Below are 25,073 nucleotides of genomic sequence, written 5' to 3'. Positions count from 1 at the left end.
ATTTATATTCAGTAGGGTCTTTATGTTAGTCTTTTTGTTAAACACCACAACTGATTGTGCTTTATTACTACATTCTCTTATATGTAGCCTCTGACTTCATTTTATTCTAGTAGGAGTTAATATGAATTTCATTTAGTTTGTTTTACCTCTGTCTGTTCTACTACAAAGTTTTAAGCAACGTTTGGCGTCCATATCTAAGTTCCTTGCTGCTCTTCTATTTCTCTTTCTTCTTTCTTCAGAGTCTTGTTCTGAGGGCACAGCTATGGAACTTCTGACGTCTGGAACAAAATTGACGTAAGTGTCTCCTCAAAGTCATAGTTTGCAGCAAGCGCTCTACGAGTGTACTTTATAACAACTATAAACTTAATAGGTTGGGAAGCATTTTGTGAGCCAACGAATTTTTCAGTTTGTAGATCATGCCTAGAAAATGGCGTGTACCTGCTCATGCAGAAATATATTTTTATTATGTGGCTTCTACAGCACTCGTGTTGCTCTGTAGTAATAGTAGCAGTAGTGGTAGTAGTACGCGTTGCCTGAATGTCAGGGTCTATTTTTCTTTCTTCATCAATAAGTTCTCAAGATAACTGAAAAAAGTAGGATTTTCATGTTCAACCCTACCGGAGTACAAATGTGATCTAAAAACAATATTAATGGACCATATGCATCCTTTTTCAATCAACTTCTGTCGTAACACTGCCTTCAGAAACAGCTGAAACTTACTGGGCGAAACATTCTAAAAAAATAATGGTTAAATAATATGTTGCTCGCTGTCGAATGTCCTGTAAAATGTGAACTCTGAATGAAATATTGTTGGGACACTATAAGTTTGTACATGAAGCATTGTTGATGTTAAGGCTGTCGTCCATAATGAGACTTTCGGATATAATACTAGCACGAAAAGAAGCTAGAACTCTCTAATAGTGTCAGATGTCTCGAGCTGCAAATCCAAAGGCTTCTGGGACCGCCTTCACGGATTCATCCAATGCCGTCTGCCCCTGTAATGTCTTTAAAATCAACAAGTTATGTTCTTTTGATCCCGTTCATAGAAGAAATAGCACTGCGGCTGACATCTACGTCACGCTGAGTCCATGTTTTGCTTCCCAGATGGACTACTTATTAAGTCAAAACTGGGAAGATTGTTAGACAAACCTTAGAGTTTTAACTACTTGGACACATAGTGACAAATGCAGCAGACAACCTGGGCTGTCATTCGCTTGCAACAGGCTTTGCAAACGAAACCGATTACAATAAGGACTGGAGCTCTTGAAAAGAGCAAGAGCTAAATGCCCTTCATTTAATCTTCTGTTAAACGATGGAACCATGGGCTTTGCTCATGTACAAAACGTAGTAAATCATGGTTGTAAAACTGTGTCATTTAGATTTTTACAGCGCTGATCCCTTGAAGTTAAAAGTTTTTATTCTTATAAAAGCAGAATTACTTTTAAACGACTAGAACTATGTTTTGATTATTCTATGTGTGGAAAACAAAGGTTTTGGAAAATAGAATGTTACACCTTAAAAAAATTTAATTTTTAGAACTTATTAATCTAAATTCGCTGGTGTTCACGGATATCAGGATAAATTTGATCAGATTTCGCTTAAGCTTATCGAATGGCTTACACGTCTACGGTAGAAATCCGAGATCTCATGGTCTGCACATCATTGAAAGGCCACATGGAAGTGCTTAAACCCATAAAAATCATAACACTTGCATGCAGTCCAACCTAGAGTACCGAAACAATCAGGTCTTCTCTGAAGCTCTCTTCAGTTGTTAGTTGTCTGCAGGAGCTGGAGAGGTTGAACCTCTTTGCGGTAGTGAAAGGACATCTTATTGTATTTTATCAGTTTACTATCTAACATCAAGTCCTAGACTAAGCTAAACAGGGTTGGTCCTACAATTTTAGTGGAAATGAAAGTATCTGCGAATAACTCTTATCTTCAAGAAGACCTGAATAGAGAAGAGACATCAGAATCAGAAATGTGTTTCTACTTGACATCAGTATACGAAGTATACTAGTAGTAAGTGGTGGTAATACGTCCACCCTGTAATTCCTGCGAGATCATAGTATCACAGTTTTTGGTGTAGAAGAAACTTATATATATAGATATATATCACTGTACAAGGTAAAATAAGTTTATCTCTTCATAATGTTTTAGAACCTTATCAATCACAGGCTGTTGTGAGGCTTTTATTCGAATTTTAGGTAGCCGAATATGTAAGCTATTCAAAGCAGTTTTCAGTGTTTACTGCAAACTTCGTCAACAAAGCAACTTAACGCAAAAGTAAATAGATCTTCAGTACATCCATTTCTGTAGATCGGTTTTATTCAATTTCGCACAGCAGCAAAATGAATTCCAAATATCACAATTGAAAATTACCGAAATGGTGATCCAAAAGTCTTCAGATTAAGAAAATTCATCCAAGTCGTCCTGGTGAAGAGAGTTAGCTACTAGATCACTGAAAAGTTCATTAGGCGCGTCTCAAATTGATCCTGATGCAGGTGTCACAAGCAATGTAAAAATACTTGTAACGTGGTTCATTTTGCACCATATGACTCTTCAACGATGAGGATTCTGCTTCGTAAACGTGGAGCAGCCGAGCATAAAATGTACTCAGATCAATGATAATGGCCGTACTATTAGTTTGCAGTTGAGCACTGCTTCCTAAATTCCTTTAATTTCCCGCAAAACGTGCCGCAAACTTGGTTGACCAAGCATTCATCCTACCACCGAAATCATCACAAATAAAATTTCTGAAGTTGCCAAATACACTGTTAAATTTTGATGGTCTAATAATCAAATCAAGGTGTTATATCACTGATAAATCTTTCAACCCATTGCGCTTGGACTGTATCATAGAATTAAAAATATTCTGCCAGCCATTTCATTCTATTTGATCTTAAGCATCCTATTCAATTCCTTAGCATTCAACAAACTGGGACAGAAATTTTCCAGTATTTTTCAGAATGATCTATGTTGTTGTACGAAGGTCGAATCTAAACCATGTTTGGAACCATATGCAAAATCTTGTTTCTGACCAAAATGCTAAGTGTCTAATGTATCAAACCCTGTAGCTGACAACAAGTTAGACAATTTTGAAGTTTGGGGTGTTCATGAACCGTTTAACTAGTCCACATGGACACCACTGATGATTCAATTCCAGTGTGTGTTGATTTTTTGGCAAGACTAAACCATTCCCTAGAAACACACTAATACCCACTTCCCACGCCAGATGATCTCTCTGCAAAACGGGACGGAGGCAGGTTGTGTGCAAAGATTGACCTTGCAGATGCATATTAACAGACAGATACAGATGAAATATCTATAGTATCAGTTATCATTATTACACATCTAGGTCTCTATCAATATACTCGCCTATCGTTTGGAATCAAGTCAGTCCCAGCCATATTTCAGCACATTATGGACGCATACCGGCGATCATTGCTTCATAATGGCAGCGTCGACTGAAGCAGAAGTAAAACGTGTTAGTGCTGATACGATCGAGGCCTTGCCAGTAACGGCGAATGTGGTTCAGGATGCTACGCTATCAAGCTATGAACTCCAGCAGGTCTCGAGTGATGTAGGTGACGGTTGGCCAAACAAAGCTGATAATGATTAAGTGGAATATTTCCGACGACTTCTGGCATTGTCTATCGCTAACCAAAGTCTACTGTATGGTGGACGCCAAGTTATTCTAAACACCCCCAGGTATCGAGAATTCAAACAACTCCGCTCGTGTCACCATGGTGTGCAACGTTTGAAGCTTAGACACCAACTCAAACTACATGGGGATGCGGCAAAAAACTCAGCTCTTCACTTTGTGCGAAAAAACCTTACAGCTGCTTTTAACTTTCTTTCAAACGTACGCACAACTCCACTTCAAAATGCACAATTTTGTTGCTCCCTCTCGCTTCAAAAGAGACGAAGTCCCTAGACCAAGCACGGAGAGAGAAAACTAAGTGGGTGATAGAAATAAAACACAAATTTTACCTGGATAGACCCCAATGCTTGAGATTATTCTCTCTGAGCCACATGATATCTTGGACAGTGTGGAAACAAGAGAAGCGAGTGTAAAGAAATCAACTGGTTTGTGCAACCTAATGACAAAGATATTGGGTATTGGAAAAAGATATTTATCGGTTGCCTATTGGTCATCCCCATGACCCAAATAGAATGCGTTTTTGTTATTATTTGCATTTTTTTAATCAATTCTCCTAATTTGTGCAATTATCATAACTGATTGTAAAATTGCTGTTTAAATAATGATAACTTGACCTTTGACATCCCGTCCTAGTTCGTGAACACACATAGCATGACCCATTGGTTATCGTTCATAAATACACTGCTGCACGCATGTGTTATTCAAGTTTTCGGACATTTTGATCTTTTAACTTATTGGCTTATTAACCTTGACTATTTTTATATGACGCATGTATGTTGATTGCTCACCCTACTCATCATATGTCGCTAACTTATTTTTGGTCTGCATATCAATACTGAGTAACTTTTGATTAAATTGAGTTGGATTACTCCCCTTTTCCACTACGTGTCATTTCGTTCCTCTGATTTCCAGTTCAAATCAATGAGTGCACGAAACATACGTATTCAGATTCCTTTCTCATATTTGGCTTATTTAATTCCGTTGCTCACTAACATGGATTAAGTTGATAAAATATATACAAGGGAAGCGGAGATGTATATTTCAATAATAATCAGAAAACGATCTAAATGGAGTCACATAAAGGGTCCATTAAATACCAGTATTATTAATAAATGCTTTTAGCATTTCAGATAATTAAAATAACCCATAGTGTCATTGAATAAGAAAAAGAGAATTCAGCGAGGAAGATTTTATTTTCGACGAAATCATTTACTTAAGCTGTACATTCGTAGATATAGGTATATGAAAAATGTATATCTGTAGGAGGATAGAAAAAATTGCATTACCAAAATGGATTCGAGGATAAATATCAAATGAGGTTACGTACTAATTTTATTTTCTCAGGGGGTTAAAATAGGAATCATTCTTCTCTGCAATCGAAAGCTTTAACCTGTTACAAATAGCTACTGCGAGCCAGTAGTTTTCGGCCACAGCGCGTTGTTTAATAATGACAGTGGTATTTTTCCTTTGAGTATATTTCATAGTATTGATCGTTAAATTCCGCATCACGACTACCGTTTTATTTTTAGTTGAATTTATCTCAGTTAAAGTAATCCCCAAGAGTATTGTTTCTTTTCTGTGGAACTTTATCATCTGTACTTTTCCTGTAAAGATACAAAATAAATAAGGGCACTGGTTTTTATTCCCCTTCGTTGAGTCTATCTTTCAGTATTGTTTGTATCCATATGTGTTAAGGTCTCTTTATAACTACTGAAGTCGGATTATTTATCGTTGCTACGTGCAGTTTTACGTAAACCCTTGTTTTTGTATTCCGTGCCTATCACCTGTCAAGCCTCAACAGACACTTTATCCCTTGGTTAGTTTTCGCTCCGAGATCACAAAACAAATTTGTGACACAAGTAAAACATTATTGTGGCAGACGTGAATGCTATTTTCTCATAGCTGATGGGATGCATTATGAGAAGTGCAAAAAGTGATATCACAATGTGTGCACCGGACTCACACCGGCTGCATATAGAAGATGCCGCAAGCCATTGTCATGTTGGATGTGCAAATCAGGTTGTTCTACAAAGTCTCTGCGATTGAGCTACCGAACATAGCTAGAAAATTGCTTTCAGATAAACAGGCTGCAGTAGATTAGCAGAACTCCGCTTCCGAGGAAATAGAGAGCGTTATCATGAGCCAAGCTCTGGATTTGAATGAAATCATGAAGGTGGACTGCATCAGTGAGGCAGGTAATAAGCATACCGATGTATGGAGTGAATCTGAAGTGAGAGGATGATCAGAAAAAAGCAGAGGCTACTGCAAAATATATTAGGGCCGTTTTTACTCAGGATCCTCTTCTAGGCGAAGAACTAGACCTGAATACAAAGTTAAAAGACCGTCTGCTCACACTGGACTTTGGTCAAGACGATGTGATTAATGCTCTTAGCACCTTAGACATGGAAAAGTGAACAGGACCGGGTGAACCTGACTCGGAAATCCTGAGACAATTGCCCAATATATTGCAGTCCCATTGACTGTGATATTCAATATGTCACTTGACCATGATGTGCTACTCATGGACTGGAAGGATGAAATCGTCACTTCCATACATAAAATTGGACCAAGACAACTTCCAGCAGACTACAGACCCGTCAGCCTCACTAATATCGCTGTTAAAGTGCTGGAAAGTATAGTAAAAAAACCATAATGACATTTGTGGAAACCAACAACTTGTTAAACAACGAACAACATGGTTTCAGAAATTTTTTTATCTTGCATAACAAACCTCCTTACAGCAAGATAACAATTGATAAAGGCTCTAGACAACGGAAAATCAGTGGATGTTGTCTACATAGACTTTAACAAAGCGTTTGACAACGTGTCAATAAATAGACTGCTGTTGAAGCTAGAAAATCTTGGTATTGCCGGACCTCTTCTAAAATGGCTCAAGAATTTCCCATTAGGTCGTAAACAGAAAATAAGAATAAATTGGACGTGCTTCACCTGGAGACCAGTACTTAGTGGAGTAACGCAAGGTTCTATCCTGAGTTCTTTACTTTTTATACTGTACGTAACTGATCGCCAACGTAGAGACCCCAATGTTATTATACACTGACGATGTAAATATCTGGCGAGAAATAACGGTAGACACAGATGCATGCGCACTTCAGGATGACTTAAATACAGTGATTAACTGGTCTAAGGAGTGGTGATGCCTATAAACGCGGCAAAGTGTGACTACATGCACTTTGGTGGATACAAAGCTAAATAGGTACTGGATAGAGGAAGTGCCTGTACCCGAGGTCTGGTCTCACAAGGACCTTGGGGTGGCAGTGAGTCATGATTCTAAAACCACGGCCCACTGCCGGGAGGTCACAGCTAAAGGGTTTAGAACCCTCTGCGCTTTAAGACGGACATTCGCGAAGTCAAATACTACCATGTTCACTACATTATACACAACCTTAGTGAAAACTAAGCTTGAGTACTGTGTTCAGTCTGCAAGCCCCTGTTTAAAAGGTGACTCGAATATCTTGAAAGAAGTACAGAGGGCGGCTACCCGTGCAATCCCAGAACCACGGGGTTTGTCATACAAAAAGCGGCTTGAAAATCTAGATCTCTTTACTCTGTCCTATCGCAGACTAAGAGATGATCTGATTTTGATGTATGGAATACTAAGAAATAATTTTGGTCCTAATATATCTTTCCTTTTTCTTCCTACCAGATCGGAACATCTCAGAGGATATAGCAGGCGAGTAGAAAAGCCAAGAACGAGTAAAATACCCGTGGCTTACAGGCTTTCACACCGAGTCATCAATTCTTGGAACCTGTTACTCAAAGCAGTGGTGTTTGGACCTTCTGTTGACTCTTTCAAGAGAAGAATGAACACTCACAGAGGAATACTAGAAATGGAATAACATAAGCCATAAGCCTCCTGTCCTTACTACACAAATCTGTGTGATTCCAGCGGCTTTTTTATGTGTTGACGGTACCTGTGTTCTAATTGTAAAGGGTTGACAGTGTAGTTTTTATCCTGAAACAAGTTCGTTGCTAATTCATATGCATATGTTATTCATATACTCACAAAATTTCCCCTATTCACTGTAAAACTTAAACCCTTGTTATATGTCTAGCTTCTGTTAGATTCATAACTTTAGTTTCCAGTATATATATTCTTTAAATTACTCTATATGTGTGTTGGAAACAAACAATGCTTCCGGCCACTACACAAAGATTAGTCTTGATACCACTTTAGGCCATTAAATATTTTGTTGGAGGATTATTTCTAGACCTTCGGTTAGCCTCTTAGCATCTAAAATACTAGCCTCGATAATTATCGCACGCCTAAATAAGACTCATGAACTGCAAACATGAGAGAATCAATCTGGCTTCAGATCCAGTCGTGGCTGCATCGACCACATATCCAACATTCGTCAGATTTTTGAACACAAACATGCTTATCGGCATCCGACAGTGGTGGTCTTTCTTGACTTATAGGCATTATTTGACTCTGTAGACCGGGAGGTCCTATGGTATTGTCTGTTATTGAAGGGCGTACCTCAGAAATACATAAACCTTCTGAAGGTTCTTTACTTGAACACTACTAGTCGAGTCAGAGCTTATGGCAAACTGTCATCTGTTTTTGCAACCTCAAGTGGTATCCGTCAAGGCTGTTCACTTTCTCCATTTTTGTTTGACTTCATCATAAACTTACTGATGGACATAACGTTCTCGTCGACTAAATTTTCGGGCATTGATCTCCTACTAGGAGATCCACTTATCAACTTAGAATACGCAGATGACGTAGTCCTGTTTTGTGAAGACGCTGATAAAATGCAGTCTTTTGGTAGCACTTCGCAAAAATGCCAGGTTGTTTGGGGTGTGTATTCCCTCTCTAAATGCAAGTTTTAGCTTCAGGACTGACCTGCGTCGACACCTATATTAAGGATAGGGAGTGAAGTAGTCGAACGCGTTGACAACTTCACTTATCTTGGAAGTCTGATCAACCCTAATGGGTTGGTGTCTGACGGACTGTGCGGCAGTTCGTTCTGTTTCACTTTACGTCTGTGAAACGTGGACATTAAGAGTAGACATGCCTTTAGAGATGACACATTCCTCCTTTAAATTTCCAGGAGTTGAACTTCTACCAGGATATTCACTTGTTGACTTAGAATATGTCGATGACATAGTTCTATTTGGTGAAGACGCTGACAAAATGCAGTCTTTTGATCACTATGAGCAACAATGCGAGCATGTTCGGGATGTGATTCTCCCCCTCAAAATGCGAAATGTTGCTTCAGGATTGGGTGGCATCGACACTCGAAGTAATGATAGGGAGTGAAACAGTTGAGCTTTTCGACCGCTCCACTTATCTTGGGAGTCTCATCAGCCCTTGTAGTCTGGTGTGTGACGAAATCTCAGCACGGAGACAGAAGGCCCGACTAGCTTTCGCCAACTTGCGTCATTTATGGCGTAGGCGAGATATCCGTCTAGCAACCAAAGGACGTGTTTACTGTGCAGCAGTTCGTTCCGTCCTACTTCATGGCAATGAAACATGGCCGGTAAGAGTAGGGGATATTCGTAGGTTACTAGTATTTGACCATAGCTGTCTTCGAAATATTGCTCGTATATCCTGGGACATTCGAGTAAGCAATACAGTTGTTAGGAAACGGGTACTAGGTAAGGATGGCAAATCAATTGATGAAATAGTGAAACCTCATCATTTGAGATGGCTGGGACATGTGTTACATATGCCCAACCACTGACTTCCCCCCAGGTGCGATGTTTTATGGTGTAGGAGTAGGTTGGAAGAAAGCTAGGGGTGTCCAGACCAAAACATGGCCTAAGTCCATGAAGTTACTGACAAGTGGACTGAGCTATGTTGGTAGGTGTAGACTATCTGATTGGGATCCGCGAGACGGTAGCAACCTATGGTTAGAGATCTTGAATGACATGACTCAAAATCGTTTACTATGGTGCAGGTGTGTCCACTCTTTTTGTTTTCCCAAATTTTAATCTTTCAAATTCTTTATGTCCCTTTCTTTCTACTCTTTCCAAATTTATTTCACCGGATTGTATTCCTTGAATAACATCTTCGAACCCTAGTGTTTCCGATTACTGATTATGCTTTTACTACCTCTGCCACTACGGGATTTGAACCGACAACTGCATCTCTGTGCTTATGTGGTATGGCAACTCGAACTGATGTATGTACGTACGAAGTTCTACGTTGTCACCGACTGACTGAGAAGATACTCGTAAGCTACTAGTATTTGATCACATGTCTTAGAAATATTGCTCGTATCTAATGGGTAAGTAATAGTGAGGTTAAACGCAGGATGTTAGGGAATGATGGTCAATTAGTTGATAAGGTTGTAAATCTTCATCGACTAAGGTGGTTGGGCCACGTGTTAGGGATGGTTGGAAGAAAGTTAGGGGCGGCCAAACTAACGTGGCACCGGTCCTTGAAGTCACTAACTTCTGGTCTGAGCCATGATGATAGATGCACACTACTTTGTTGGGTTTCGCGTGACTGTCGTAACCAAATGTTTGGAGACTCTGGGCGACGGCTCAGAATCTGTCACAATGGAGTAGGTGTATACACTCTTTGTCTTCCCTTAAACTGAGATTAGAGTTGCTTCATATGTTTCTTTCTACGAACTAATTCTTTCTTCCTGTACACAATCTTTCATACAGTACTACCATTGAAGTGATTACTTCTGTAAATTTGGTGTTCATCTTGTGCTAATGAGGTGTGGCGAATTAGACCGATACATATACGTGCCTGGTCCTACGATGCAGCTGACTGACTGAGGAGATCGAAGGGAAAAGGGTGATTGGTGTAGAGACGAAGGAACAATAAAGTCTGAGACAATTGATTGAGATTTTGCAAATGAAGTATTCATTGTATGGTTTTCAGATCTTACTAAGAGACTCTGTAATTTTGTGTTTAAATACATTTGGTTGTCCTCACTGATATTCTCGTTCACTACAATGCTTCATTTAAATGGACTAAATTAACGCCATTCAGTAACGATAATCATGTTTAGTTAGACACTGAAATCCATTTACAAGACTATTTATTTCTTTGTGGAGTCGATTGGAATACAATGTTGTAAGCACACTTTTACATCATTTTCTGCAATTCGACTTTATGAGCTTTGCTATAAGTTTAGGTGAAAACTATGTGATCTGGTAGATTCCCCAATTTTGATCATTATCTACATGTAAGTGACGTCTTATAATTCTGAAATGGGCTTAGTTGCTTCAGTTTTGCCTTATTTCAAATTCTCTAAAGTCCCCAACGCTTTATTAAACTTAATTTTACACCAGTCTATAGAATGTTTCAAAGACTCCTTTATTTTATGAGATGTCAGGGTTCTTCCTTATTAGCCTTCACTAGAGTATGCTGACCATGTCATAAAACAAACTATGCGCTTCACACGCCTTTTCGAAGCTACAGGTTAGTGTATTTACCTAAAATCCTCGGAAATTGATTCTTCATGGGTGTTGTTAATTTATTGATTAAAATAATCGTTTCGTAGTACTTACAGAATCTTTTTCTGTATTGTATGTAATTGTAACCCTACTTGGTAAATAGTAAGTTTACCTTAGTCCCTAGTCATATGGACCACAGTCGTCAAATGTGTACTTTCTGTGATTGGTTTAAAACAGTTGATAAACTTCAAATTAGTGTCATGTGTTTATCTGACTTTTCTGAGAATTCCCCAAAGGCGTCATACCTCACATAGGAGTCGAGTATAATTGATAATCTAAATACTTCGATTTGTAACTCGTTTATAAACTTCATAATTTCGACATTATTTACCTAATAATCTCACGGATCTTTCCGCTCTCTTTTTGGACCATATTCTCAGTACCTAGTCCTCCTAATTATCATTGCTGCAACATTATTTCGGCTTCTTTTGCTATTAATTTTGTTAGTTTCATTTGGTATTGGTAATATAGTATGGCACCTTTGGCCAAGCAAATTCATGCCAAGCTCGACGTTGATGATGACTAACTGACTGACCAGTCCGACTAAATGTGGTGGTTGTATGCTTCAATGTTTTAATTTTTAAAGTACTTTACGTTACCTTTTAACGACTTTTTAGTCCGAATGGTACTGTGAAACGTAGTTGAGTTTCCCCTTACAAACATATTGGACGTATCAACCAGGTGTTAATATGACTACCAGAGCAGTTGTAGTAATCGATACACTCATCTGTTATACTTTAAATTGATTGAACATAGATATATGACAGTACTAATGCTCCTAGCACTTACAAAATTCGCTAAAAAATTTTAAGGTTAGTTGAAGACAGTAAGAGGCTTTAGTTAGTAATTTTTAGTACTCTAAAACTGTAGTGTTCCTTTAATAATTTCATCAAAGTTCCCTGATACGTGTTCTAGTAGTTCATTATCTGTTACATCCACCTAGTTTTTTGTTGGAGTCGTGTCGCGTTATTGATAGTAAACAGTGTTTTATTTTTAGTTACTGAATCGTTGTCATAATGCGAAATTTCTGTTTGTCATAAATATTCTAAAGTGTTAGTTGACAAATTCCTACGATTAATTCTTTGTATAAACTTTTAGGTCTATTTTTGCCATCAGTAAATTTCTTCAAAAAATGCCAAAAACAAAGAAGCGATCCGTTGATAGTTCAAATGTTCGTATCTATTCTCCTGTTAATGATTATTATGTAGGTTCTCTGTTCTCGTGATGTGTCGAAAATTCGCAAACTAATGCGAGAAAATATTGATGAAGAAAAGTTTGCACAACAATTCTAATTCCTATTATTTCTTAGATTAGTTGTTTCAAAATCCTTAACCGATGACGCTGCAATTATAGAGTCAGAGTCTGATAATGAAGAATCTGAGATGGAAGAAGGATTCCAACTTGATCTTCCTGATTTCGTACGTGATTATATATACATTCTCAGATTACTCCTCATCTGTCCATAGGATTCATGTGGTGGTGACGTTTTAGAAGATGATGAAGATTGGAAGAAGTTTTTCAAATCGACCAGCGACAACAAGGAACTGGTGACAGAACTTAAAAAAAATTTGACTGAATCAAAATTGAAGGTAAATTAAGGGTTGATAATATGAATGGCATGTTTGTATTGTAATGGCCAACTTCCGTTTCCTGTGTATGAATAAGATGGATTGTTTTGTATTTCTCTTGTGAAGATTTTGCAGGAATACTTAACCGTCATTAGTTTTATCTTCTACATTAGAGTTACTCAGCACAGTAAACAGAGATAAGTACAAACCATCACAAATTTAATCATCATTCCGTCCTCATTTTAAGGAAAGTTTAGTATTCTATATTCGTAGCTGAGCTGTATCTTTCACTATAGAAGAAAGGAAATATGTCTTCTTAACTGAACAGAAAGATTAGTTAGACTGCTTGTTATTAGTCTGGTTATAGCTGTCAATATTTGAGGTAAGTTGTTAGTATATTGTTCTACACAAAATTGCTATTCAGTTGAACAAGATCATATCGATAGATGATTTTTTTATTATTCAGGCACTCATCGGTTTTCTTTTAACCTGTCTTGTTTGTGATATGTCTTAATTAGGGCACGTTTTGTTCTACCATACTAACCTATCCTTACTTGTTGTTTGTGTGGTTAGATATTTCACCACACCAAAACCCCTCAACGAAAGGGGACAAAGAAAAGGAGCACAGCCGCTTCCTCCAGATGCCGTTTATAGTCGTTGACAGTCTCACCACCATGTAGCCTGAAAGTGTAAAATAACGTCTTAAATTCAATCACCTGCAGATGAAGTGTGCGAAGTCATCCATAAGTATACTTACTCCGAGGAGCCTCAAGTACCTCCAAAGACCATATGTAAATTAAATAATCAGCTTGGTGAGAATGAAAACATGAATGTATGTAGCGCTGACACTAGTCTTCCCACAATCAAAATAATGAGCGTAGATGGATTCCTTCGGTAAATTAAGTTTTAGATGTTTATAATCTGACTAGGAAGTCGTTGTGAAATGCATATTTCATTCAGGTGGTATAGTTTGCGCTACTGTCGCGATAGCGTAGATAAATAGTCTTAGTAAGCCAAAATAGTCACGCGTCTGAGCGAAGAATCAGGAAAAATTAGTGTTGTCGGATGATGCAAACCGTCCTGTATAATACATTTCTTGGTACCTTATTTCACTAAGCAGTCTTTTATATATCAATTAACAAGAATTTAACCTCATGAAAATAAGGTGACCCAAGCTGTTTTCCTCCAGAATTCAGTTTTAAATCGTCTGACTAAACTCGGTCCGATAAATAAAAAATATGGGTGTTTTCAGTCAGTAACTTATTGTGAAGATAACAAAGTATCCACACTATATTATCGAATTTCTTATTTGATATGGAACTGCATTAATGAATGACCGAAAGCGTTTTTTCTACTTTGGGGACATGTTCAAAGAAGCAAACAGTTAACAGTCACCTGTCCATCTTTGTACCATTTATCTTTTGGCGACTACATGCAAATACATTTCGATAAAAAAATGACGGTAACTGATGTTAAATGCGTATTCACTTTGATGAAACTAATTTAAGGAACTCGATTACGGAATAGCATCTTTTTAAAAAATATAACTATAAAGTTAAATTCACAACGAAATATTATTATTCAAAAAATTAAGTACGAAACTGTTATTGATCATTGTTGTTTCTGTTCATTCATTGTTCTAGATTTCTGAAGATATGTCTCAGTACACTGGTAGTATTATTGGTGATTTGGATGAAGTAAGAGGATTCGAAAGTTTAAATGAACTTCCTGAAGAACTACGGGATCACTTAAATCTTTTAATTGATGTACTTAGAAGTTACAGAAGTGGACCATTACCAAAAACAATCAAAATGTTACCACATTTAGAGGGATGGGATAGTCTGTTAGAGATGTTAAAACCGTTAGAATGGTCAGTTCATGTATATCCACGTATTGTTAAAGTGTTTGCATCTAAAGGTCATGAACCAGCAAATCAGTAAGATTTTGTAAATTTTTATCGGTATAATTTGTTAACAAATTGTTTGTTCATATTCTTTAAATAGTTGTTTTTCTACCTAATTAAATTGTTAATTAATATCTATATTTTGATTAAATCAAATCTGTTTTAAAATTTTTCTATGAAAACACTAAATTAAACTTCAAGTGTGTTTAATAATGATATATTTATAAATATATTAATGAGTGAACAGTTAAATTTTATGACTTTTCATCAGTCATTAAAAAGAAATGGCTTACATTGAGCCACAAAGCTTCGGAAAATCTAATTATTTACTCATTAGTATATTTACAAACATACCATTATTTTTCATTATTAACAAAATCAACTCTGGAATGCAGGTAAATCACATCCAGCTGACGAGTCCCGAATAGGACGAAACTCGCGTCCTGAATTCCGCTGATAGCCACCATCCATCATTGCTTATAAATTTACCTAATGTTCAATTTATTTGAAATTTCAAACGAAACCTTGGTAATGATCCTTTTAAAAAGAATTTGTTCAAACATTCATAAATAGCATTTTTCTACTTATGCCATTTTAAAAACTAATTCAACATTTCTAATAATATGACTCAGTTTTCAACCTCGGACATTTTTAAACCTCATTATTTGTAAGAATTAGCAATACTACCTTAGTGATCAAACCAAACCAGGTGAAGTGAAGTTCTAATATATGTGTTTATTGAAAGATTTCTGCATCACTAATATTTATTCAGTTGATCTATTTTTATGTAAATGATTAATGTAGAGAAATACATTCTCATTTGCTTACTAAGAATGTTTTCCGAAATTTGGAAGGAATGAGCAAATGAAATGTTTTTAATATATTTAAAACTGTGTACATTCATTTTCTTGTGACGAGGTTCAAAAATATCCTTTTTCTTCATAGCATCTACTTATTTGTATTGATATATTTTTAAATAGAAGTTATTGTATTCATTCTAAAGGAAAACATCTGTTATGACTAGTAATACTTGGCTACTAGTGTGAGACTTCAATTGTTTTATTAATCAAGATTATCCAATGGTTATGAAGTTATAGGGATAGAAAATATTTTGACCGGTTACTTTTCTTAATTTATGTATAGTTAGTAACTACGAGTTTGTTACTAAGCCTTCTCTATTTTTAACCGATCACTACTTGAATTCAGTTCGAATTAGTTAAGCTTGATTAAATCGTGTTCTGTAGGGTGTGTACGTAATCTGGGGTATACTACTTCTATCGTATACCATGTATATCCTTTTCTGGTTACGGACAAAAACAAATCTAAATTTCGTTCATTGACCATTGATGTCAAGTACTTAGCTTGTACTTTGAATAGGACTTACTGGACGACTCTTCAAACATTTTCTAGATCCGAATAAAGGAAAATAAAATGTGTACAATGTTATTTAGTTCTATGGTGGGAGTAACTAGCTGTGCATTACTTTCTTGAATTATCAGTATAAAGTCATGGAGATGGAGTTTTTATCCAGATCGTGTACCGATCAGTGTTAAACCACCGGTGAAAACTTGGGAGCACTGGACAACCTCTTCATCCTAGTATGGGACTCCACAGCAGTGCAGATACACGATCCCGCATGTGAGTACTAAACCCAGGACCTTTGGACTTGCGAGACCACTAAGCCAGTATCCAACGGTGTTAATGTCTAACTTCAATCGATCCACGATACTACGTGGTCAGCGGAGTTCAACTGTGTCGGGTATGAGGCAGTTACCCACCGAAGACAGCTGATGGTAGCTCAATATTGTGGTCAATATCATGACCTCAACAAAAACTTTCTTCGATATTCAGTCTGTAAATCATTGATATAAATCTAAGCTTTTCTATCTAATTATTAGTTGTACATTTTAAGAATCTGTATATTAATCATAATAACATCCAGAGTAGCTGAAGTTTTCAAGATGTATGGATATTTATTGAGTGTCAGTCTATGAAATGTTTATACTCCATACACATGTTAAAAGTTCCTGACTGTATTATTAAGATGTGAATTGGGCCAATTCTAGCTATCGATATCTATGAATCAATGTTTGTTAAAACTACAAGAAATAAACTTCGAAATTCAATCATTACACTGTTCTATAGTGATTTAAACTGAAGTTCTCCGTCTTATGACTTTTCTCCCTTTCAGCTTTTATGAATCTTATCTATTACCTAAAGTAAAGCAAGATATTGAAGAAAACAAACGTTTATGTGTTCATTTATATGAAGCATTAATTACATCTATGTTTCGACCAGAAGAGTTTGTTTCTGGTGTCTATCTACCTTGGGTTCAGGTAAATTTTTTTCCCATAATAATTTTTTTTTTAAAAAAAAGAAAGAACTCAAAGTTGATGCTGTAATTCAGTGAAACAGATACTTCAGCGATTACAGTTTGTTCATAGACGTTAGTTTTTTATTATTTGCACATTCTGAGAAGCAGTAGTGTTAATACATTCACTCTTTATCTCCTCTAGATCCTGAATTACAATATTCGTTTTTACATACCTACTTTATACTGTTTTTTCGAGTCATATCTTCTTTTTTTATTCTGATTATTACTGCTGATACATTATTCTGATTCCTTTGCTAATTTTATCTCTTAGTGCCAACTTTATGTAGCAACTTGTGTTACTTCATATATACATCAAACTTTAGATTGATAGTCCTAAGCAAAGATGGATGGTGGTTAGCAGTGGGATCCAGGACGCGCGTTTCGTCAGGACTCAGTAACTATGTGGATAACAGGATGGCATTTGAAGCGAACGATACTTGGTTCGATTCCTGGAGTGAATATCAACTTTGGTATTCAGGCACATCACATCCAGGTGACAAGTCTCAAATAGAACGAAACGCGCGTCGTGGATTCCACTGATAGTCACTATCCATGTTTACTTAGAATGAGCGTGGCAATATCGAGGCAATCCGTACAGGATGTACATATACCAATAAGAGACTGATCAATTACAGTCCTAAACATCAATGGGAAGGTTCAAATAAACAATACAAAATAAATTTTATGGTAACTGAACTCTTATTTCTCACTCGCTTCAAAATCCTTCATAGAAATTCGGAAATACATTTCTCAAACTACGTACAAAATTGAATTTAAAGTGGAAGAATTATTGCAATCTAGTAATCGAGTCCAGATTCATGTACTGGAATCTGATCTATAGTTAACAAGAAGTTGTTGAAAATTCTCATTTCTACAGAACGGCATCACTGAGAATTTTATTCTGTTTTGAATCACCATCTATAGTCTTTTCCAATAAATCTTCACTATTTCAGAAGAAAATGTGCTTTTTAAAATTAACTTAATCACAAGTAAATGTTAATCAGGTAAGTTGTAGAAACTAAGTGTAACTAATGAATTTTTTTCCATTCTACAGTTTGTCTGTAAGACTTGTTTTCAGGTGCCATCAAGCCTCTAGAATACGTAGTGAACATATCAACTAGTGAACGTTTCGATTTTGTCTTGTAGTGAAGGTGACAAAACTCCGCCTGATGGGGACAGCGTATTCTTCAAAATAATTGCTAGCATTCGGTATCAGAAGTTATTGATTTGAAAGTAAATTTTAGAAAATAACAGATTACTTGATAACATACTTTGATGACTGAAACATTTCGCAAGTCACTGTTTAACACCGTCCAGAACAGTTTGTATTCAGTGTTCGGTTACACCGCACTAACTAACTTCGAATATCTCTATTATAGACTATTAAATATATCTGTTGTATTACAGTTTATTAGTTCGTGTTATAGGTTCTCATTGTATTTAACTTATTTCGATCCGGACACTCACTAGACTTCAAATAATATTTGTGCTTGCATATACAACTCATAACTGGTCCCTGAAATCTTTCATACCTGAATTATACTAAATATACCTAACCACGTTAGATACGCTCTCATATCAAGTGTGTCTCTTTAGGCATATTGCTTTCAGCACAAGACAATTAACTTCAATCAAAAGCTGTCGTTGCTTTCGAAGAATCTTTTTATGTAACTAATTATAAAACCGCTTATTAAAATTTATTCTGTTCTATTAAAACTGTTTTACTTATCAACAATTGGATTGATTCTTGTCACAAAACTTATTATTTTTGTGAACCGATATACATTTTCTTTTTATTAATTCTTCAATTATCAATCATTTCCTCTTTGTATATCTGCTACTTATTTAGTCGGAGATTTCTAAAACTGAAGGTGTAATCCTGTCCAATCTAATTAAAAGAGCGACGTTAAAATCACGTTTTGCTGCAGTCGCTCTTGCTCTTACATTAGAAGAAGATTTCAGCATTCCTCGATCAATGGTTATTGAGACATTTTTAACTAAAAAGTATCACTTACCAGAAGCCGCTGTCCAAAGAATTATCGATTATTTCATTAGGTAAGCCGTTTAATTTTTAGTATATGTACATACTTTTCTCATCTATAGTGTGTTTTACTTTCATAAATTTTGTGAAATAAAATACTTTTTCACTCTTATCGAATAATAACATAAGATGTTAATGCTTCCCTCGTAGTCAGTGCACTTTTCGGTATTTTGAATTTATTGAGTGGCAAAGTATATGATTACCCAAAAGTTAAGCGCTCATAATCAGACCCAGTTTCGATCCCTGTTTACATTACTTACTTACTTACGCCTGTTACTCCCAATGGAGCATAGGCCGCCGACCAGCATTCTCCAACCCACTCTGTCCTGGGCCTTCTTTTCTAGTTCCATCCAATTCTTGTTCATTTTTTTCATGTCTATCTCCGTTTCTCGGCGTAATGTGTTCTTTGGTCTTCCTCTTTTCCTTTGGCCTTGAGGATTCCATGTGAGGGCTTGTCTTGAGACTCAGTTGGATGCTTTCCTCAATGTGTGTCCTATCCACTTCCAGCGCTTCTTCCTGATTTCTACCTCCGCTGTGATCTGGTTTGTTCTCTCCCACAGTACGTTGTTGCTAATAGTGTCCGGCCAACGGATCCGAAGTATTTTGCGTAGACAATTGTTAATAAACACCTGTATTTTCTGGATGATGGCTTTCATAGTTCTCCAGGTTTCTGCCCCATACAGTAGAACTGTCTTGACATTTGTATTGAGAATCCTGACCTTGGTGTTGGTTGACAGTTGCCTTGAGTCCCATATGTTTCTAAGTTGTAAATATGCTGTTCTTGCTTTGCCGATCCGCGCCTTCACATCTGCATCAGATCCACCGTGTTCATCGATGATGCTGCCCAAATATGTAAAGGTTTTTACATCTCCCAAATCTTCTCCGTCAAGTGTGACTCGGTTGTTGCATGTTGTGTTGTATCGGAGAATCTTGCTTTTCCCTTTGTGTATGTTGAGACCTACTGCTGCTGAGGCTGCTGCTACACTGGTCGTTTTCTCCTGCATTCGTTGTTGTGTGTGCGACAGAAGGGCCAGATCATCTGCGAAGTCTAGATTGTTCAGCCGCACTCTAGCTGTTCACTGTATCCCGTGTTGCCCTTCAGATGTTGACGTCTTCATGATCCAGTCGATCACCAGGAGAAAGAGAAAGGGTGAGAGTAAGCAACCTTGCCTAACACCGGTCTTCACTTCGAACGACTTTGTCAACTGTCCTCCATGCACAATTTTGCAGTGTAATCCATCATATGAGTTCTGTATGATATTGACTATCTTCTGAGGCACGCCGTAGTGTCGAAGGAGTTTCCATAGTGTTGTTCTGTCCACGCTATCAAATGCCTTTTCGTAGTCAATGAAGTTGATGTAGAGTGATGAATTCCATTCAAGTGATTGTTCCACAATGATCCGTAGAGTTGCGATTTGTTCTGTACACGATCTATCCTTACGGAATCCTGCCTGTTGGTCACGAAGTTGGGCGTCTACGCAGTCCTTCATCCTATTTAACAATACCCTGTTGAAGACTTTTCCCGGTATTGAGAGAAGAGTGATGCCCCTGTAGTTATCACACTTGCTCAGATCGCCTTTCTTCGGTATTTTGATCAGAAGTCCTTCTTTCCAGTCTGTTGGTACTTGTTCCTCATCCCAAATCTTATTGAAGAGAATGTGGAGTATCCTTTTAGTTGCCGCTACGTCTGCTTTTAGTGCCTCTGCTGGAGTGTTGTCTGGTCCTGCTGCTTTGCCACTCTTGATTTGTCTGATGGCCATGCTGATTTCTTCAATTGTTGGTGGGCCAACATTGATTAGGAGGTCCGTGGGTGCTGCTTCGATGTTGGGTGGGTTCAGTGGAGCTGGTCGATTCAAGAGTTCTTTGAAGTGTTCTACCCACCTGTTTTGTTGCTCTTCAATGTTAGTGATTACCTTGACTTCCTCGCTTTTCACTGGTCGTTCTGGTTTGCGGCGATTTCCAGAGTTTCTTTGTCATGTCATACAGTTGTCTCATGTTTCCTTCTCTTGCAGCCTTTTCCGCCGTTGTCGCTAAATCCTCCACATATTTACGTTTGTCATTTCTGATGCTCCTCTTCACTTGTTTGTTTACTTCTGTGTATTCAGCTTGTGCCTTGGCTTTTTCTGCTCTTGTTCGACTGGTATTGATTGCTGCTTTATTGTTCCTCCTTTCTTGAATCTTATCCAGTGTATCAACAATGATCCATTCCTTGTGATGGTGCTTCTTGTGACCCAGGACCTCATGACATGTTGAAGTGATTGCCTCTTTGATCCCTTTCCAGTTGCTCTCCACAGTAATTCCTTCTCCTTTGAGTAGATCATGAAAAACCTGGAACTTGTTGCTGAGGTCTATCTTGAATTTATTGAGTTTGTTAGTATCCTGAAGAAAGGCCGTATTGAACTTTTGTGATATTGTCCGCCCCATTGTCCAGTGCTTCTTGAGTTTCAATTTCATCTTGGCGACCAGCAAGTGATGATCTGATGCTATATCAGTTCCTCTCTTGGTTCTCACGTCCTCTAGAGTCCTCCTGAACGTTTTGTTGATGCAAATATGGTCGATTTGGTTTTGCGTGGTGTGATCCGGTGAAGTCTATGCGGCTTTATGTATGCGTTTATGTGGGAATATGGTGCCGCCTATGACCAGTTTATTGAAGGCACATAGGTTTGCCAATCTCACCATTTTCGTTCCTTCCAGTCCGTGTCGTCCCATGATGTCTTCATATCCAGTGTTGTCCGTTCCAACCTTGGCATTGAAATCTCCCATCAGAATGGTCAGGTCCTTTGTTGGGCACTTCTCGATGATTGACTGCAGCCTATTGTAGAATTGATCTTTAGCTTCTTCATTGTAGTCATTGGTAGGCGCATAGCATTGGATGATGTTCGTTGAAATGCCCTCTTTCTTTGTTTTGAAGGAGGCTTTGATGATCCTTGGTCCATGAGATTCCCATCCTATAAGCGCATTTTGCGCTTGTTTGGACAGCATCAATGCAACTCCTTGTGTATGTGGTGCATTTTCTTCTTCATGGCCGGAGTATAACAGGAGCTCTCCTGTAGTTAGTCGTTGTTGTCCAACTTGCGTCCAATGTGTTTCACTGATCCCAAGCACCTTTAGATTGTATCTTCTCATTTCTGTAGCAGTTTGGAAGACTCTCCCGGTGTCCCACATTGTACGAACATTCCATGTACCTAAATAAATGGTCGCTCTGGTTGTCAGAAGGGGCATCGACCTCGTAACTTCCGAAGGAATTCGGCTTTCATCATGAGGCGTCATAGTTCTTCTAAATAAAGACCTTCTGACTCCCAGGGCAGAGTTTAAAAGGTCTGAATAATTTTTTCTGGTTAGCGTTTTTTTAGCGAGTTAGTTTTCTACGGGATGGGGACGCTAACCCCATGCCAAACTCTCCTCCTTTATCCGGGTTTGGGACCGGCAGTAGCCCCCGCAGGGACTCCAGGCGGAGTTCCCTGTTTACATCATTGTTAGATATCCTTACTAGAACGAAACAGCTATCCACTACGCTTTAGTTTCTGATGTTATCCTAGCAGATAACAATATGTGATAAAAACCGCCTGTAAATTTAAAGATTTGTTTTATAATTGTTTTATAATTCAAAACATTTTAAAAACCCACTACTTTCCACCTGCATTAAATCATTAAAGTTTTGTACCAGTTAAATAATACCACAACTATTTTTCCAACCATCATTTATATGAATTATTTCAACTTCGATATTTTTGTCTCTCCTTTTGTCAAAGGATAGACAGAACGTAAAATGTACCGTGAATTGGTGTTTTTTTTGTGAATTTTCCAGTGTTTATTATCATAAAAACATTTTTCTCATAGCGCAGGAGTGCATACACTTAACATTCATAATATTTTCAAATATAAAGCAATTAGTTTAATCGGAATATTTTCACAGTTTTGAAAATAGACAACAAGTAGGCAGGTTGATCTCTTCGTGTTTACAATAGTTCTTGTTTTATGGTGATGGTGAGTTATAGCCATTTATTAAGTTACTTCAAGATTAAAATAAGTAAACAAATATAACTTTTTGTCAAAAGTGCAATTAGTTTTGTTCGCCGACGATAATCTCACAATAATTTCTTATTCTAAATAGTGATTTAATTATTGGATTAAATAAAATGATCACCTTTTTTATTTCTAGACTGGTTGTATGAATGCTTGAATTTTACCTTTGATTATATTCGTATAGTCTTGGGAAAGTAGTGCTACTTGATAGTCGTTAGTTTCAGTGTACATTTTTTCAAACTGTTAATGTTCTTGCATACTGCACTGAAACTTACTGTTACGTTGTTACTTCAAATTTCGACAAATTTAATAATCAAACAAAAGCTACTTTTATGATTCCACTAGTATTCACCACCATTATTAGTATTAAAAAGAAACTCAACTAATAATTATACTTTGATACATGTTAACGTATGAATATTTCAGTATAGATTTATAAGAAAGTAATTTAAAAATTTGTATAAACTTTTTATTCAGTCGTGGTTTGTGAAAGGATATAAAGTGAAAGTTTTTCTATACTGTAGTGCGAAGGAAAGCGACAGAGGACTAGTATCACTGTCGTAAAAATCGCTTGACCTTGGAATGCATAGATGGTTATCTAGTTATAACCATGTAGGTCGTTTGTGGATCCTTTTCCCCTCTTAGTTTATAGTAAATTATTGGCTCAAAGGATTTTACCTTAATGTTCGGTTTATGTTTTTAGTGGTGATATGAATGTTCATTATTTTATATGTATAGTTAAAATGAGGTAAAAGATTGTTTGATCACTACCCGTTACAAAAATGTGTTGTTGTAATGATCTCTAAATTGTACTTGCTTTTATGCATATCTTCAGTATTATCAATGAATTGTCATATCGGTTTTATAACCTAAATTACTTTTATACCTTTTCCATTTTAGTTTTGATAAAGATTGCACTGTTTACTTCACCGATGAGAAGCGTATGCCGCTGACCTGGTTCAAAAGCTTATTGGTATTTTTGGAGTTTTATAGGCATTGTGTTAACCCGTCTCAGCGTGAAAAGGTACTTAAATTATGTCGCCGTCATGAACATCCACAAATAACACCAGAAATTAGAAGCTTGCTGGGAACTATTTCACCTAACTAACATAATTTTTAACATCAAATTGTTTTGTAAATACATTTAATTTGATAAAATATTGACAGATTCTGTTCTAGTAGTCTGTTGTCTTTACCTCTGTGGTTGTCTTCAAGATTCATCTTACAATACAGGTTAATTTAGGTGTTTCTACAAAGTTTGACTGTTTAGTATGTTTTTCTAACTGCTAAGTTTGTCTTTATGCAATCTAAAATGACGTAAGTTGGCCCATTTTTATACTTATCTATATTGCTTCAAAGTAATGTACTTATAAGCTAGAAGTCGGTTAGGTCACCATTGTGGTTTATTGCTTCGAATACACTAGACAGCTCATTACAGACCTAAAATTAATTGGATGGTTGTGCAATTGTTTGACAGCAACACAGCATAAAGTCAATATCCCAGCATTAATTACTTCCTCTTTGGTCAAATCTGTGTATTTTGGGCTGGAAAAGTCCACAGTTGACCAAAAACACAGTTTAAACTATAAATTGTCTACCCAAGTTAACATTATACTTTAAATACTCTTCATATTGTCTTAAAAGTGTGTCCGTGCTAAGATCAATAAATGCACTACTATAAGAGGCGGGTGCATGGTTTTAGTCGGCTAATTATTCCCTACTGAATGCTGCGAGCCAAATCATATCTCACATGACTATATCGGACGTGCGCACGTGATGTGGCTGTAGGTTAAAATTTGTTGAATTACCCATGGACAACATTTCCGTAAATGCTTCCGCAAAGTTAGTCTGTAATTACTACCTGAAAGGTACTTATGGGTATCAACTAGAACATTGAGTAAGAATATCCTTGGATTTAACAGGCTCCTAATGTTTGTGGTTATTTAGTATAAATAGTTCGCTCCACATTTATATCCCGATACTTAAGAATTACTCCATGCCCTTCATGTTCTCTATTAAAATTACTCCAAATGATCGATTCCACTAGTCTTGCCTAATTT

General features: G+C 37.0%; 1 protein-coding gene across 1 annotated transcript; it reads left to right on the top strand.

Moving 5' to 3' along the window:
- Positions 1 to 7,563: 7,563 nt before the first annotated feature.
- Positions 7,564 to 24,341, top strand: MS3_00008658 (uncharacterized protein). Its single transcript, XM_051216998.1, has 8 exons — positions 7,564 to 12,272; positions 12,310 to 12,374; positions 12,411 to 12,519; positions 12,568 to 12,690; positions 14,313 to 14,605; positions 16,764 to 16,908; positions 18,796 to 19,001; positions 23,914 to 24,341. The coding sequence occupies exons 1-8, from the start codon at positions 12,234 to 12,236 to the stop codon at positions 24,119 to 24,121; spliced, it is 1,188 nt and encodes a 395-aa protein (XP_051065627.1). The 5' UTR covers positions 7,564 to 12,233; the 3' UTR covers positions 24,122 to 24,341.
- The last annotated feature ends 732 nt before the right edge of the window (positions 24,342 to 25,073 follow it).

This window comes from Schistosoma haematobium, chromosome 6 (genome assembly GCF_000699445.3).
Source record: "Schistosoma haematobium chromosome 6, whole genome shotgun sequence".
NCBI lineage: Eukaryota > Metazoa > Platyhelminthes > Trematoda > Strigeidida > Schistosomatidae > Schistosoma > Schistosoma haematobium.
This window is presented reverse-complemented; position numbering and strand designations above follow the sequence as displayed.